Source organism: Passer domesticus, chromosome 5 (assembly GCF_036417665.1).
Source record: "Passer domesticus isolate bPasDom1 chromosome 5, bPasDom1.hap1, whole genome shotgun sequence".
In the NCBI taxonomy this organism is placed as follows: Eukaryota; Metazoa; Chordata; class Aves; order Passeriformes; family Passeridae; genus Passer; species Passer domesticus.
Window position 1 is genome coordinate 80,804,039 of NC_087478.1, and position 16,166 is coordinate 80,820,204.

Below are 16,166 nucleotides of genomic sequence, written 5' to 3' on the forward strand. Positions count from 1 at the left end.
AACACACTTTCTCAGTCTTGTTTTGTTTCCTGTGCATGTTTGTTATTTTAAGTTCCTTCAATTTCTCTATCTCAAAGAGCTTTCCTGTCTTCCTTGCTTTTATATTATCAGGCTGAAGTGTTTGCAGTGTTCCCTTTTCTAGGTGTTTATACTTTATCTAGACGTAGCTTTACTCTAAAATAAGCTGCTGCTTCAAAAAGAATTTAAAAACAAGTTTTTAATGTTACCACTTGCCATGCCATATGAAATTCTCTCCCTTGAGTATTTTATTTTCTGCTGTGTTGCTTGCTTAGTAGTCATAATACATATATTTAATAAAGAATTTTCCAGTCTTGTTTTGAAGATTGATTTATGAACACTTTTTGAGTCTGTTCGTTTTGAGAAGTTTCTGTTAGAATAACATGATTAGTGTAAAGCATAGATTTGATAGTTTTGATTTCCAGAAAAATGCTTACGTGATTCAGAAGCACAAGTGCTTCCAAGTGAGTGGGTGCTTTCTTCAATCACGCAGCCCTGAAAGTGAAGGTCTTTTTTTTCTTTATGTTGCCTTAATGTTGCTTTTACTTATTTTTGCCTATCCTGCTTTGCCTGCTTGCCTGTGAAGAGCTGTGGATGGAGTCAGTTGTTCTGTCTGTCTGCTGAGGTTCTTTGTGGGTGTCATGTGCCAAGAGAAGGTGCTGCCTTCAAAACACAGTGATGGACTTTCACTTCATGTAGTCCTGGCTGATTTTTTTGATCCAGATATTCTGATTTCTTGCTGCCACATGAGTAATCTTTCTCTTTGGCAGCCATTTAGAGTTCTGTATTTTCTCTTTGCTCTGGATTTTTTTTTTTCATGGTGGTTTATCCACATACACTATTTTGTTCTTACTGGTGGTGGGTTTTCCTGAACTCAGCAAATGATCAGTATCAGTCATGAAATTATTTTGGATACTTTCTGTATAAAGGTTTACATTTAAATGGTTTTCTCAGCAAAATCAGCCAAGAAAACCCCTTTAGATATGCAGGTAGCTGGAGTTGCTTTCTGTCTCCTTTGAAGATTCTCTCTGGGCTGGTTGCTGGTTCAGTGAAAAGGAACTGTAAAAGCTCTAAAGCATAATGGTATTTTCATGCCACAATCAAACTACATCCATTGAAGTAAGACAGACTGTTTTGCTTGTGAAACATACATGTTTGGTTTAGGGAATTAAATTGATAAATTACTGGAATTTAGTAGGAGGAGTTTATCTGTTTCCAATCTAGATGCATCATAAAATACCAAATTTACCAAAGAGGAACAAAAACAAAAATGAGGCAAATCTCAAACTTTGCTGACTTATGGTGATTGCTCATGTTTTGGAAGCTCTGTTTTTCGTAGGACCTGTTTAAATCTTACTTTTAAATTGGCATGATCATTTGGAGAACGTACAGCCAAAAGATGAACTGGCCACCTGTGTGTAATTGCCTTGAGCCCTGCATTGTATTGTGTACTGGTACCCCCATGCAGATGTTGTGACAGTAGCTTCATAAAGACATTGGCATTAAAGTTTGCTTAATTCTCATTAAATGTCAGCAAAAATTAAATCTTAGTACAAAAACATAGGAATTTATTCTTCCTCTGCTTTTGTTTAGGAACTAAAAATCTAATGTTACTACTCTAATCTGTTACTAACCTGTTGTACCTGTGGCCTCTCTGGAATTGTTGGAGAGATTTTAAAATAGGACAGGTAAAGATCCTCCTCTGAATGATGGGAGCTGAGGGTTAATAATTTGATAATTTTGAAGTTTAGTGAGGATTTATCTTTGCTAGCTCTTTGATTGCATTAGGAAGTAGCAAGCACAAATTATTTTGAATTTGGTGGTGTTGAAAAGCTGTTGTTTTTGTGGAACTTGTCCATTGGCCAGAGCTGTGCACCACAATTTTCCACCTCTTATCTTGGAAAGTAATAGGAATAGTGGGGGAAATTGTGAAGTTTTTGTTTTCACTCTCAGTTTTCTTAGTGAAATGAAAATAACGAGGTGCTGGGGGATGTCACTAAGCATGTCATTATTATTTTCTTTCAATGTTTCTGTTCTGACTTGGTGTTTGTAATTGAGTGATTGCAGTTGGTGCTGTTTGTTTTCTTTTGGGATTAGTACCTAGTTGTGATTTAGTCTTCCAGGTGGTAAAAGCTTTTCTGTTGGTTTCTAGGTTTTAACCCTTGAAGTTGCTGTGAGATGTGACTGTCATTCACATTGTTCCCATTATTCTGAGGTTGTTTTATTTGACTGTAACAGTTCAGTTTTTCTTTCTTGAGTTTCCCTCATGGATTGAACCAATGTAGCTGCAGCTGTAAGGGGAGGTGACAGATTATTTCACTGACTAGTACAGAGAAAGAAAGAAGCAGGGTATTTATTTTTGTTTGGTTTGTTTTTTTAATCCTTTATCTATTTATTTATTTGCAGTAAGGTGTGTAGCATATGGTTTCGGAGGCAGTCTGCTGATTTGATGTTTTCTGGCTGGGTTATCAGTGATTTTCAGAAGAAACTTCTCTAAACTTGCCGTGGTGTGCTGTGCGGCTGGATGGCTGCTCAGCAGCGTTGCTTTCAGCCACCCTGCAGTGCGTGCTCGCTGCAATTGCCGTTCGTTTTCAATTTGATGCTTTCCAAGAGCAGGTTTTTCCATATAGGATCTGTCAGGATCGTTTGGTGCCGGCTGAATTCAGCGGGGTCCTTTGGTCACCTCGTGCACCGAGCCTGTGGGCGCTGGGAGCTCTGGGTGGAGGCGCTCTCAGCCAAACGAGCTCCTGTTGATCCGCCTCAAGGGCTGCTTGTTGACCCTCGAGGGCACGGTGTAAGGCCCATCTGTTAGGGCTGCTTTTGCCTCAGGGAAGGTTACTTCAGTTAAGGTCTACAGGGAGTATGTACAGCAGACATTAAAAGTATAATAGCAAATTGATTGGGCTTTTGTGCATGTGTTCCGTGCCTGGCTCTGCTCTCGCTTCAAGTGGGCAGTTGCTAATGGGACCTGGTGGAAACAAAAAATGAAATTATTTTGCTGTTCTTTCAGGTTTTTTGGTGTTATTCCTTCTCGGCTCTTACTCTGTTGTTCTGAAAGATTAACAATATCAGGGAAAGAATGAATTTTGGGCATTTCATTCATTAAATTCAATAGAAGGAATTACTTGCAGTAGCGAGGAAAACAATGTCCTTGGAGAGCCGTGTGTGTCAGCAGTCATGTGCAGTATACCATTTTATTTAATGCATTAAATCATAGTCTCCTTATATTTTTATTCACATTTAAATGTGCACAAAAATTAGGGCCCAGTTGTATAATATGTAGTTTAAAATTTGTGCATTTTAAATTGTGAATAATTTGGATTTCGTTTTTCTCCTTATAGATAATATCTACATTTACAAAACTCCAACAGTGGCTTAATTTTGCTTAAAGGAACAGAATAATCCAGAATGTAAAATGCTTGAAAAATGCTTTTTGTTTTCCGTGAAGTGAAAATGACTAGCAGCTTCTTACAAGCTTTTAGGTATTCTTTTTTGTTTCAGGGTTGTTTTTAAGTAGAGTTTGAACTGAATTAACCAGCTAGACACATTTAATTGTGTAATCACTAACCTTTTAACATGAAAGTGCTGCTACAAATACCTTAATGTACTTGATAATGAAGATAGTATTATTTCTAGCCACAGGTGCAATAAGTAGAGGTAAAAATAAGACCTGAAACAATGCCTTTGAGGTAATGATTCCTCTATCTAAGCTTGCATGGTTTTGCTTAATGAACACATTTTAAATGTCAGTAGGGTTTCAAAGCTGTTGATCTCTTGGTAGAGGGAAAATTTGTAGGAGGAGAAAAAAACGTCTGACCCCTCTGAGAAGATTCTGTGTTTTCAGTTCTACCTTGCTGTGTTTGGCAGACGCTGCCAGCGTTTGCAGACTTGGTGAAATGAGGTGTGGGTTTAGTAAGGCATTCAGTTCTTGCCTCTAGACCTGTGATTTTTACGTCAAGTTGATTCAGGTGCTCGATTAGGTTGAAAATAGGGACAACATAAGCTCGAAGATCATGTTGTGCTTGCTGTAACAGTTCTAAATTTTAGTAATTAGTCAGTCTTTTGAATGGAGCTTCTTAAAAACTGCTATTGTGTATGCAGGCTCTCTCCAGCAGTGACTGTTTTTGATGCTCTATTGTTTGGGATGACCCCTGAGCTGAACTCTCTGGAACTCAAATGTCTAATGTTCTTCATCAGGCCATGGTCTATAGATCCATTACAATGGAGCTGGAGCCTGCCTACAGCTTGGGAGCAAACGCAGACCTGTCTGTCACTGGCAGGAGGGGAATGCCACAAGCGCTTCGGTTCTGCTTGTGTCATTCTGCTTTGATAGTGGCAGGCAGGCTTTAAACAGATCCCCTGCCTGCGAGAGAGACTTAGCCAAAGGCAGAGAAACTTGCTTTAACTCAGCTAAAATCTGTTTCAGTGTCTCTGTTCTCTTACCAGGATGTCCATGTTTTTCTTACTTTGTTTTCTCCTCTTATGCACATGATTATTTTCCCACTTGTAGGCTTTATGGATTTGGGGTGAGAAAGCAGAAGGGTGTAATTTCCATTCCTACTTTCCCTTTGTTAAGGAGCCTTTCCCTCTGTCAGATCATCCCAAGCAGATAGAAAGTTGTATTGGATTGAAAAGCCCCTTTCATGGACTGGAAGGTGCACACACTTTTTCTGTAGTCCAAGCCCATCTCAGGCTCAGTGTTTGTGAGCACATCTTATTTGCTTGTGTGTCCTGTCCTCCTGCCCTTTGTGAAATGCTGAGAAACAAAAAAGTGGGTGAGTTGGCAAGCTCTAGCAGACACAGTGTTGCAGTTAAGTCTTCAGAGACTTAGTAGCAGCCACAGCTCTGACTGTAAAACTTATCTTTCTGCTTCATCTTGAAATGGGCAGGTCAAGAGACCGCCCAAGTCAGTGTCTTTGATGTTACATGTACTGCAGAGTATTCTCTGAAAAGCTTCCTGATATTTTCTCAGTGTAAGAAAGAGGACAGAAAACTACACACACTTGAGCTGTGCTGGGCACTGGTCTTTCACAGATTCTCTTTTCAGCCTTTACCTCTTTAGTGAGGGACAGAACTTGCTAAGTGAGACAGAAAGTAATGCTAGATTTCTTAGTACTGGGAGGCACCTGATCACCTGAAATATGCTGGTTCTGGAGGCACGGAAGAGGAAACAAAAAATGTATGTTAGAATTTTATTTAACAAATACTAGAGAAGGAATGGCTAGGGCAGTGAGTTTCTAGAAGGAAGAAGGGTGTTTTATCTTAAATAAAGCTGTTGTTGCTTAACTGGATTTGACTTCTATATTTTCCCATTTTTACACAGGATTTTGAATAGCTTATAGAATCATAGTTCAATGTAGCACTTCATTCTCTGTTTCCAAATTCTATATGCTACTACTTTAAGTGCTATGGGCTGCCTTTTTTTATTTCACTTCCTCTGACACAAAATTTTGATACCGTGTTAATCTGTTAGCCTTCAGCAAACACTTAGGCTATTAAACCCGAACCCAGCAAACATTTAAACAGTAATAGCTAAATTAGCTTGTTACTGGTTTCTTATGTCATTAATAACCCTACTTGTCATGATAGCTTTTGCTGGGATCAGTTAAATTTTACGTATTTTTCTCCAGAAGGCAGGATAGCTTATAAAAAACCACAAAGCCTAAGCATTTGCATTCCTTAGGCTGCAAAATTGGAGACTTGTAATTTTGTATCAAGGTATGTTGCACTGCACTGGCAATGTGAACTAAACTGTCATGCTTTTGGTTGATAATTTTCAGGGTCTTTTTTATCTCTTAGAGGAATTAAGTGGATTTCATGCTTGTGAAACAGAGAAACCACACACACACCTGTGTGAGGATGCACTTTTCCCCTGCCCCAAAGTGCTTTCACAGAACTTGTTCAGGGTTATGTTTTCTCATTGCTTTCCCACTTTAGACCAGACTGTCAACCCAGTGAGCTGTTAAATACCCCTCATCCTCTGCCCTGTGGTCAGCAGCAGCACACATCCTCTCAGTCAGACGTCTGCTTGTAGTGTTTGTGGGGTGTGTGAGCACAGCCCTAATGCTGGCTGTGGGTGTAGAAACTCATACTGACTGGAAATAGCTTTGAAGCTTGAACTCCTCCTTGAAAGCGTTTGGGAAGCAGTTTCCTTTGGTACCTTTCAGCTGTGGGAAAGGCAGGGTTATTTATGGAGCTGAGCTGGTGTGAGGCAGCTGTTGCACGAGTGCTGTGTGTGCAGTGCTTTGCCATCCTTGGCTAAGCAGCTTCCTGTCGGGGCCACTGATCCGTGTAACAGCGCTGTCTGTGGCAGAAGTGGTTGGGCTTTGTGCCATCCTGTGTGTCCAAACCTACCTCCAAATGTGATTTTGAGAAAGCTGCACTTGGAGAGCTTAAACTGAGGGGGAGGTGAGGTGGTGGCACAATTAACTATAATTAATTATTCAATTTTGCTGTCATCATGGGTAAATTTTGCTTTCGCAGTGCAGTTCTACAGACTTTATTTTTGGGATCATTTTTTGGCCTAGGCATCAGCTGAGGAAGGAGAAGATGTCAGTCCCATAATTGCATCTGTTGTGAGCCTGGCACAGTGGAAAAATTAGGATTACTTGCAACAGGTTTTGCAGATAAAGCTTCTGACAATTTCCTCCAGGGATCCTAAGATGCTGTTACAGTACATGTAGTTAGTGGCTCTTAATGCTCTTGGGGCAGGGAGCTTCATCTTAGGGCCAGTGGAATACTTTTTTACTTGCTAGTGACAGGTTGGGAGGTTGTATGGCATAAAAAAAAATCAAGATTATTGGGGGGGGAAGGGAGACATGGGGAGGGATCATGGAAAGCTCTGTGTATTCAGGGTGTAGAAAAGGGAAGAAAGTAAAAATAATGGGCACATGGAAATTTTCTGTGTAGCAGCAAAGAGCCTGTATGACTTCCACGGGTAGGACCTATGCCTTCTAAATTGTTAGACCTTGTTTGGAATGGGGAGAGGGGTGTGTGGTGTCTGTGTATTTATACAATACTGGAGCTATGTATTTGACATACCTTCATTAAAGCAAAAAGGTGTTGAAAAGGTACCTGAAACATTGTTTTTAACTTGGAAGACAAAGGCCTAAAATAGTTGGTCAGTTGTAGTAACAGATGGAGCTGGAAGGTTATTTTTAAGGGTTCTGGGGTTGGGATATGTTATGTTGGTGGTATCTCTTGAGCTAAGGGTTGTTCATCAAAGCAAATTACTCAGGGTAGTTAAAACTGATGCTTATAATGGAGCATTGCTAAAGGGAATCTGTTATTTAGACTAAGGCAAGTCACTTTTTATTGATAAAAAGAGTAGAATCTATATGGTAGGTGAGAATGGGAAATCTAAACCAAGCAAATATCTGTGATTATTTTAAAATCTGTCACAGAAGAAACCTGCTGGCATAGTAGTGATTAAGAAAGATACAGATCATGTGAGAAATCACTAGTAGAGACTTGTACAACAGAAGAGCAAACATGTTAATGGTATCTTCAGATTTTGACTAATGGTGTTTTTTCTTTCATTCATCTCAGTGTGTAATTGAATAATACTGGGCATGTAAACAGTGATGGTAAAAATAAGGAACAGCACCTGTACCTTAAAAGGAGAATGGTTTAACACATCCCTGTTGTACTGGGAGGATCTGGTGGAGGCTCTCCAGGGTGGTTAGGGTGCTGAGGCAAATCCAGAGGCTGGAGAGGCTGAGTGCATGTTTTCCTTCAGTTTTGGGAGGAGGAGGGCAGGATTTTTCTGTGTTCTGTGATCTGATAGGGAGGTTTAACAATGAAGGAGGCAGAGTCATCTCAGCCCTGCAGCTGCCAAGGATGAGAGACAAGAGACAGAAGTTGCAGCACTGGAAATTCTGATGAGATGTTGGGAAACTTCCCCCCTCCCCCAGAACAAGGTTAGTCAGCCATTAAGAAAATTGTTCAGAGGTAGCAGAAATCCCAGCCTTTGAACACACCCATTACCAACACCACTGGACAAGACCACAGGCAAGCTGATCTCACTTGTTCCTGTTTAAGCAAATTTGACCACCTGGTCTTTGAGGTTCTGTCAAAGATGAGTTGTTCAGTAATGCTGTGGCTTTGTGGGAGGGAAAAACTTAAAAGGCCCTCATGGCAACTGAGCAGATTAACAAGATAAAAAAAAGTGTATTTAGTGAGGAAGAATATCCATCTCCATATTTTTGCTTCTACAGGGAAAGAGCATGATCTCTGCAAGCTTTTTCTGATGTGTTTGGTGCTTGTCTCTGTATCTGCCAGGGTACAGAGCAGAAAGGCTGATGGAAGTGACCCCTGCTGGCCGCAGATTTCCTCTGCTGATTCTGGCTTCTCTGGAAACGTTTTGCAAAACCAAAACAAACAGTGGTAGTGTAGACCATGCACACGAGGGATGCTGTGCTGGGGCCATGTGGGAGTGCCTTAAACCCTGTGTAGAACTGAAGTGCTGTATTCTTTTTTATGACTCTAGTATTGGCAGGGGATGCTGGACTCAATATATTCAGGCTCTTCCATTCCTCCCTTTTGTTCCCAGTGTGGAGAAGAAGTTACACTGTTGAGTAACATTAGCTGTTTCCTATCTGTACATTTATTAATAAAGCAATGAACCACAATAAATAATAAATTCGTGCAAGGTTTTCTTTCCAACCTATCTAAATATATCTGAAACAAAAGAGCTACAGTTTCGATTTTCTCTGTTAGCATGCAACAAATACAAACTTTGATTTAGTTTTGGGGTTTTTTTGTCTTGCAGCATAAGCAGCACTATCATGGACGTAGACAGCACAATTTCCAGTGGGCGTTCCACGCCAGTGATGATGAATGGACAGGGAGTTCCTGCCTCCTCTGCCAAAAGCATTGCCTATAACTGCTGCTGGGATCACTGCCACGCCTGCTTCAGCTCCAGCCCGGACTTGGCGGATCACATTCGCTCCATCCACGTGGATGGGCAGCGAGGAGGGGTTGGTGTTACCTTTGGGTCTTCCTTCTTCCTTATTTGCCAATATTTTGTGTTTCAAAATTCTTTTTTTTTAGCTAGTGGCAGAAAAGTTACTAGCCTAACTGTAAGAATGTAGTCAGTTCTTTTCAATAAATTATTTGAGACTTCCAGGGTTTTGATAGAGTGTTGACTTCTCAATATCATGAAGCTGATGTGTCTTGAAGTGCTTACATTTTCTTAAAACTCTTAGTGTACGTGTTCCTGCTTGTGAGCTCAGGTGAAGTCACATCTTAATTACTGTTACCAAAGGAGTCTCGCTACAGGTGAAATCTGTCCAGAATGTACAGTAGGGAAGATGTAAGACTGACTCAAGAGTACAAAATCTTTACAAAAGAGCTCTGTGTGCAATACTGATGGCAAGTTGGCCTCTTCTATATAATTGCATCTAGTTTTTTTTTTTAATTTGAGTTGCGTATATAAACATGTAAATTCCAGTCTAATCCCTGGTCAAATGATAATTGGTCTCAATTTTAATGTTTAAAAACATCTTCTAGTAGAGCAATTTCAACTTTGTACTTAACTACCTCCCATCTTCAAGCTCCCAAATTACCTCTGATGTCTGGAATATATCACGTAAACTACCTTTACATCCAGCACAAGCTATCTGCCTGCTTTAGGCACTCTGTGTTACTGCTCTTCCATTTCTGGGAGAGATAATATCAGTTCTCGAAGTAGAATAGTTGTTATCATTTGACTTTTTGCCTTGTCAGTTCTTCAGAAGGAAAATGTTAGGCTGTTGCACTTTATCTTCAGTGAATAAGAAACTTAAATAAAATGCTAATTTGCATTCCTTTAAATAATTTATTATGTAAATATGCCACTGAGACAGCTGTGACTCTGGCTGTATTTTGATAATATTTTTTGCCATGATTGAACTTTTCAGCTTTGTATTTGATGGCTTTTTTCAGTCCAGTATCTGAGCAGAATCATCCATCCGGTGTAGTGGCTTTTTAGCTACCCGTGAGATGATTTCTGAGTTCTGGCCACGGTGTATAAAGGTGTTACATGAAACAATGAAGTGAATAAGGTGTGTTTGGGTCTTTGCTAGAGCATCCATGACTCCTTTACATTTCTTAAAAAGGGGCTGGAAGATTTCGCAGATTTTGGGTATTTTTTCCCTATGTTTTTTTTCTTGTCACTTACATTTCATGTGACATACTCATGAATATTTTTATTTAGAAAATATTGGACTGTATTTGTATATTTGAAAGAGGAGGTTGTTGGAAGGACCAAGTGTCTAATAACTGTTGCATTGAGTTCACACTGTTGAATGCCTCTACTGGAGTTTATTTTTTGGGAAGTTCCAAGGCAGTGCTGTGGAAGGGGGATATATCCTGGTGGGTTTGTTTCAGGGATTTGTCTGCCACCTGCTGGTGAGGTGTTCAAGTCTGTTGGAAATTGTCTCGTGCTTTTGATGGGATTTCAGACCTTTCTTAACTGCAATGGCTCTAAAGTTAAAGTGGAGCTTAAGTAATTGCTTATTGGGAATGGAAAAGAATAGGTTAAACATCTTTGCATGGTAAAATGTACTTTTCCCAGCTAATGCTGAGGTCATGGCTCCAGTCCAAACCAGATACATCCATGAGGAGCCTGGGAAACTTTTTGACAAAACAGTTTTGCTTTTGAAAGATATTATTTAAGAAATATTTTGGGTTCAGCTTTTTGACAGGGGTTCCCAAGAAGCCTTGTGTAGACTTCTGGCATGTGGTTGCAAACCCAGGTCCTTGTATTTCCCCTGACTGTAAGTTCCCAGTAACACCTTTGCCAAGTGCCTGCAGTTGCTGCTGGAAATGCCAGCACACTTATGGAGCTGCTGCAGAGCCAGAAATCTCAGAAATTCCAGATCTGTGGCTTTGAGGGGATCTCAAAACTGAGGAGTGACAGACCCCAAAGGTTTAGGGGCTTGAGCCTTGTGTCAGTGGGTCTGGATCAGTCCCAGACATTGAGGGGTTTCCAGCTTTGTCTGAAAAAAGCTGGGTTATGGATCTATTGTACAGCAAGAACATAGAACTCCCGTGGCTGCTTTTTCAGTTTGAAAATAAAATCTTTTGAAGGTTGAGGGGGTTTTATTGTCCAAAGGAGAACAAGAAACTGAAATCCAATTAGTTTCCTGCATTTCTGAAAACCTGTGTTATGAACAGTGCTGTTCCTGGGAACTTTCTTTTGCTGTGACAAATTAGGGCTTTACCTCCCTTCACCCACAGACCTGTTGAGGAAATTCTAATGAAAAGCAAGTTCATTGAGCTTTTTATTCCCTCAGTTACAGATAAACACAATGAGAGGAGAGAGAAAAGCAGCATGAGTGAGTTCTGCTCCCCTTAATGCACTATTGTGCATGTTATTGTTCTGTACACTGGAATCACAAAACACCCATAGATTTTGAATCCTGTTAGAATTGGTAGCTTCCTTCATCAGGAATTGAATGTAAGGCCCTAACTAGAAGTATCTGGTATTCCAGAATACAACACTCCAGTATATAGACTGCATTGCAATTAAGAGTTTTTACTTTTTCGTGCTCAAGGAATAAATTAATTGGTAATGAGAACAAATAATTTTATTTCTATAACTACTACCCAGAAAATGCAAATTTTTCATTAAAAAATGTTCTGCCTCCACATCTGTTGGATACAGATACTGAGTGCAAACACAAATGCAGCAGACCGTGTTGCTCTTGATTGTGTTTATCTGCAGCAGCATCTGTCTCTTGGTATTTTCTTCCAGTGACCTGTTCTTATTGGATACTTGGGGTTATAATTATTTTCTCCTTGGTGAGATATGAGAAGTGTGTTTCAAAATAAATGGTTATTGTTCAGAATTCTTTCAAGTGTTGTGAGATGTTGTAAAAACAACCTTCTTTGCTAATGTGCTTTTTATTTACTGTTCTCTCTGACTTGTGTAAACTTACCACGTTTTTACTCTATTAGGTGTTTGTTTGCTTGTGGAAAGGTTGCAAAGTATATAATACACCTTCAACAAGTCAAAGTTGGTTGCAGAGGCATATGCTGACACACAGTGGGGACAAACCTTTCAAGGTAAGGCTCATTGTGACATACATTATCTCTCATTTTTAGAAAAATTCTCTTTATTTTTCCTAATACACTATGTCAGTTGAAAAATACCATCACTGGAGTGAGCTGAAGAAAAGGGAGCTGAGCTTTCTTCTTTGCAGTAATAGTGCCCAAAGGTCTTGTTCTTTTACAAAAGCAGGTGAAGAAACTCTTAGTGCTTCTCTATCCCTGTTTCTTTTAATCTGTAAATGGCAGGGAGTGTAAAAGTAAATAGTGCTAAAGTTCAGGGAGTTTGTGCATTTTGAGGTTGAACTGCTTACGCTGTAACAGTGAGATATTTTCTCTCATACTTTACACTTCCACACTGAATTTTGGGTCATGGCTGATGGTGCACATTCCTGCTTGAGTAAGACCTGCTTTTGTTAAATTCAGTAGAAACACTGGCATTGAGTATTTATGGTTCATTCTCTGAACAGAGTAAGGAAATCAGGAATGCAGGACCATTGACCTGGGTGTATTTCCTGCACAGTATTTTCTAACTTTCTCTTTCTTTCTCCCCTTAATCTGTACCTGCAATTCTAGGTATAGTAGTGTTTATCATTCCCATATCCACCAATCCGTTATTAATGAGTTGCTTCATCCTCTTATGGATACAGTTGGGGCAGTTCATAGCTGTCAGTCCTGGATCACTTGATGGTAAGTCCCACCCACGCTACTTCAGACCGAAGTTCTTCCATGTAGGATATGAAAATGAAATAGGATTTGGGGTTTTTTTTGAGTTTAGGTAGCAATTTATGCCTCCTTCTCTTGCACCCCTAACCTCACCAAGTTTTAGTCCCTGTCTTCCCTCTCTTCTCTTTCTCTTCAGGTAATATCTTCCACTTTAAAAAAAAATTATTTTAAGGCAGCTTTATTACTAAAAATATTTTTCTGTTACAGGGGTTTCTTTCTGTAGTTATATTTTCTATATAGATTTTAATAATAGTTATGACAGAAAACAAAACTAAATTAAACTCAAAACCAAGAGAGTAAAAAATAGTGCATTGCATGTGAAAAATTTTTTTTACCAAACCGATTTTTTCCATACTGAACTGTGTAGTTTAGACTGAAAATTTCTGACTCAAAGTAACCACAGGAAAATGAGTTTTAAGATTATCATACCCTGTGTTTGAAGGAATAAATGCAGCATGCTCTTGGAAGGATAGCATAAGCATCATAGATCCCTGCAAGTTTGCAGATATGGTTGTTCCAGGAACTGACCTAATCTTAAATCATAATCTCTGATTATTACTATTATTATTATTAATAATAATAGCGGTAGTAGTAGCAGTATTAAAGAAAGCAACCACCAGTTACCAGAGGAAACTTGTACCTTAGGTTTTCTCTATTTTGGAATGAAATATTTTGTCTACCTCAGAGTATAATGGCAAGCTTTGTTCTTGGATGAAAGTCTTTTAATAGCTTAATCTGTGTTCTTATTTGGTTTAGATCAAAGAAACTCAATTGTAGAGACATTGGGTTGAAGAGGTGGGCATAGCTCAGAAATAGCTGAGTACTTCTGAGTCTGTCAGCCTTACCTAGCAAAGGCAGTTGGTACCTGAGTTTTTTTGGCTAGGCTGGTTACAGCTAGAGCCCTAAAACTGTCACCAGTTGGTTCTGATAATAATCATCTTGTGTTCAATATCTGCTGTTTCACCAGCTGATTTTCTGTACTTTCTGCTCCTACTGAGGGAGAGAACAAAGCACTCAAGGGTTGCAGTAGTTAATCATCCTGGCTCAATGTGTGTCACTGCAGCATTTTTTCATACTGTTGTCTCGAGTCCCTCTGTTTGTTTTTTATCCCTGTATTTCTCAATCTGTTCCTGGGAGCTTTGAATGGAGGATAATTGTGGTCTGAGTAGAATTTTGTAACATCTTTTGTTCCCCTGTCATTTATGCTGAAATAAGCTTCAGGGCTCACATGAGGTAGCCAAGTATGTGAGTGTCTGTAATGGCAATCTATTAATTAACTGACTCCTTTCCTTCATTTGCTGCTTCTTTTTTTTTTAATGCTAACTTTAGAAATCTACTCTCTGAGACAAAAAACACTTGAAGTGTTGGATATTAGTCTTGACCAGTCCAAGAACAGCCTTTTATTAATTGTTTTGTGGCAGCCAGTCAAAAATGGAGCCAGTGTGTCCATTTTGTGCATTTAGCTTGTCTCATAAATCTTAATTGCTCACCCTTCAGGGAGAGCCAGATTTTTTTGAGTCAGAGTTAGTTTAAAGACCTGTTCTTTATAATTACTGTAGACAAAATATCTCCCAAAACCTAAATTGCAAATGAAACTTCAGATGCCTCATGAGAATATACTTGAATCGTAACATAAAAGGATGGAATCTGTCATTTTAGAAAACTTGCAGAAAGTAATCATTCAGTGTTTTAGTTAAAAAATAATGTTGGGATTTTTGAGGAAAGCTGTAAGAAGTGGTAATGGAAATAGTACAGCTCTATGCTGTTGTCTAAAGCACTGCTATTTAGAATGTTTAAAAGAAAAACAAAGAATCTTAGTTAGGAAAATGACAATTAAAAGTGTGGAAATCTTACTTTTTGAAAGGTAAATCAAACAGTGACCAGAATATATTCTTACATTTCTAGTGAAAAGAAGAGAGAAATGTAGTTTCTTAAATTGAGAAGCACTGGGGACTGTCTCAAACATAACTTTTGCATAGAAGGATATATCCCCTATATCCATCTCCCCTTTTGCTTGCAAATGGGCTCATTTTGTGTAGTTGCACATTTTGGGTTTAATTATCTCTTTTTGTGATACACATGGAGTTGTCCTTTGACTAAAAGCTCCATTCAGCTCTAAATGAGCTGTTCTGCTTTGCTACTGAAAGGTCTTTGTGGGTTTTACCTGCCCTTTCCATTCATTCCTGTCAACCATTGACTGTGCAGTTCATTTGTCACAGAAATGAACCTACTTCTAAATTGCAAAGGCAAAATGGTTCATATTTTCATAAATTTATCCTTTTTTTCTCCTGGTTGTGTGGGTTAGCGTGTCCCTCTCATCATGAATATTGCAGTACCTGTGTCACAGAAAAGGGAAATTTCCTTATGGATACCTGTTTTTGAGACTGTTATGCTAGCTCCTTTTTTCTGTGGGGCAATATCTTGGTAGTGTACATCCACCTCCTCTCAGAGTAATTTCCTCACAGTCTGATTTTAGCCAGTCCTTTTCATATTTTTTTGCCTTTGTAGACATTCATTGAGTATAGGTATTCTCTCCAAAGACATTTAGTATGCTCATCTTGGTGTATGATTTTCCAGAGTTAAGAGAGTAAACCCTGACAACATTACTCTTTTTTAGATCTCTTACTGCACAATTTTGCAGGTTCTTAGAAACCAGTGGAATATTGTGGATTATCAGCAGCATGCAGGGCTGGTCCTGTTGAGGGTTCAGCAACTTGGCTCCCAGACCTTATAGAAAGGATGTAAAGGAATAATCTGCTGAGTCAGAAAGCATCCTGGTTTCAACAAGCTGCCCGTGGCAAGTTGAAAAGAAGTGAATATTAAGATATTCCATCTTCCTTGTCCTAAACTTAGCTGTTATAAGTAATAAGTATTGGAATAGTTAAAGGAGTTGTGACAACCTGCGTTTTCCAGCGTGGTTTCTGGTGTAGGGGCAAAATTAAATTAATCAAGTATTACTTGGCACTGAAGGTTCCTTGAGGACACATCAAATGAGCTCTTAGATGTTGAGCACAGTGAAAGGGCAGATGGTAGATGAGCACAAAATAGTGGGAGATTTTATACAAAATAACGGCATAAAATAAAAATAATAAAGTAATAATAATTTCATATAGCATTAGGATTGGGGCTGATGGTCTCAAAGGTCTCTTCCAACCTAAATGAATCTATAAGGATGCATGTGGGAGTGCTAGCAGCTGCTTCCACCCATGGATTCCTGTGGATGTGCTCTTCATGTTCAAGAGCAGTCATGCAAGGTTTGCTCCTGTGGGGTAAATGTTTCCAGCAACAACAAATGGTAGTGCACAGCTTCATTGCAGGCTTCTCCTTAAAATGGGGGAAGAAAGTAGGATTAAAAATGAAGTTTGGTGCTCCCTGTAATTTCCAGAATTCAT

General features: G+C 39.2%; 1 protein-coding gene across 2 annotated transcripts in view; it reads left to right on the forward strand.

The window, feature by feature from the left end:
• The window catches only part of AEBP2 (AE binding protein 2), a 37,690-nt gene that overhangs the window by 8,759 nt on the left and 12,765 nt on the right, over window positions 1–16,166 (forward strand). For both annotated transcript variants that reach the window (XM_064421423.1, XM_064421424.1), the window contains exons 2-3: window positions 8,789–8,996; window positions 11,959–12,066. In XM_064421423.1, coding sequence (XP_064277493.1) covers window positions 8,789–8,996; window positions 11,959–12,066 — 316 coding nt within the window. The remainder of the gene's footprint in view (window positions 1–8,788; window positions 8,997–11,958; window positions 12,067–16,166) is intronic.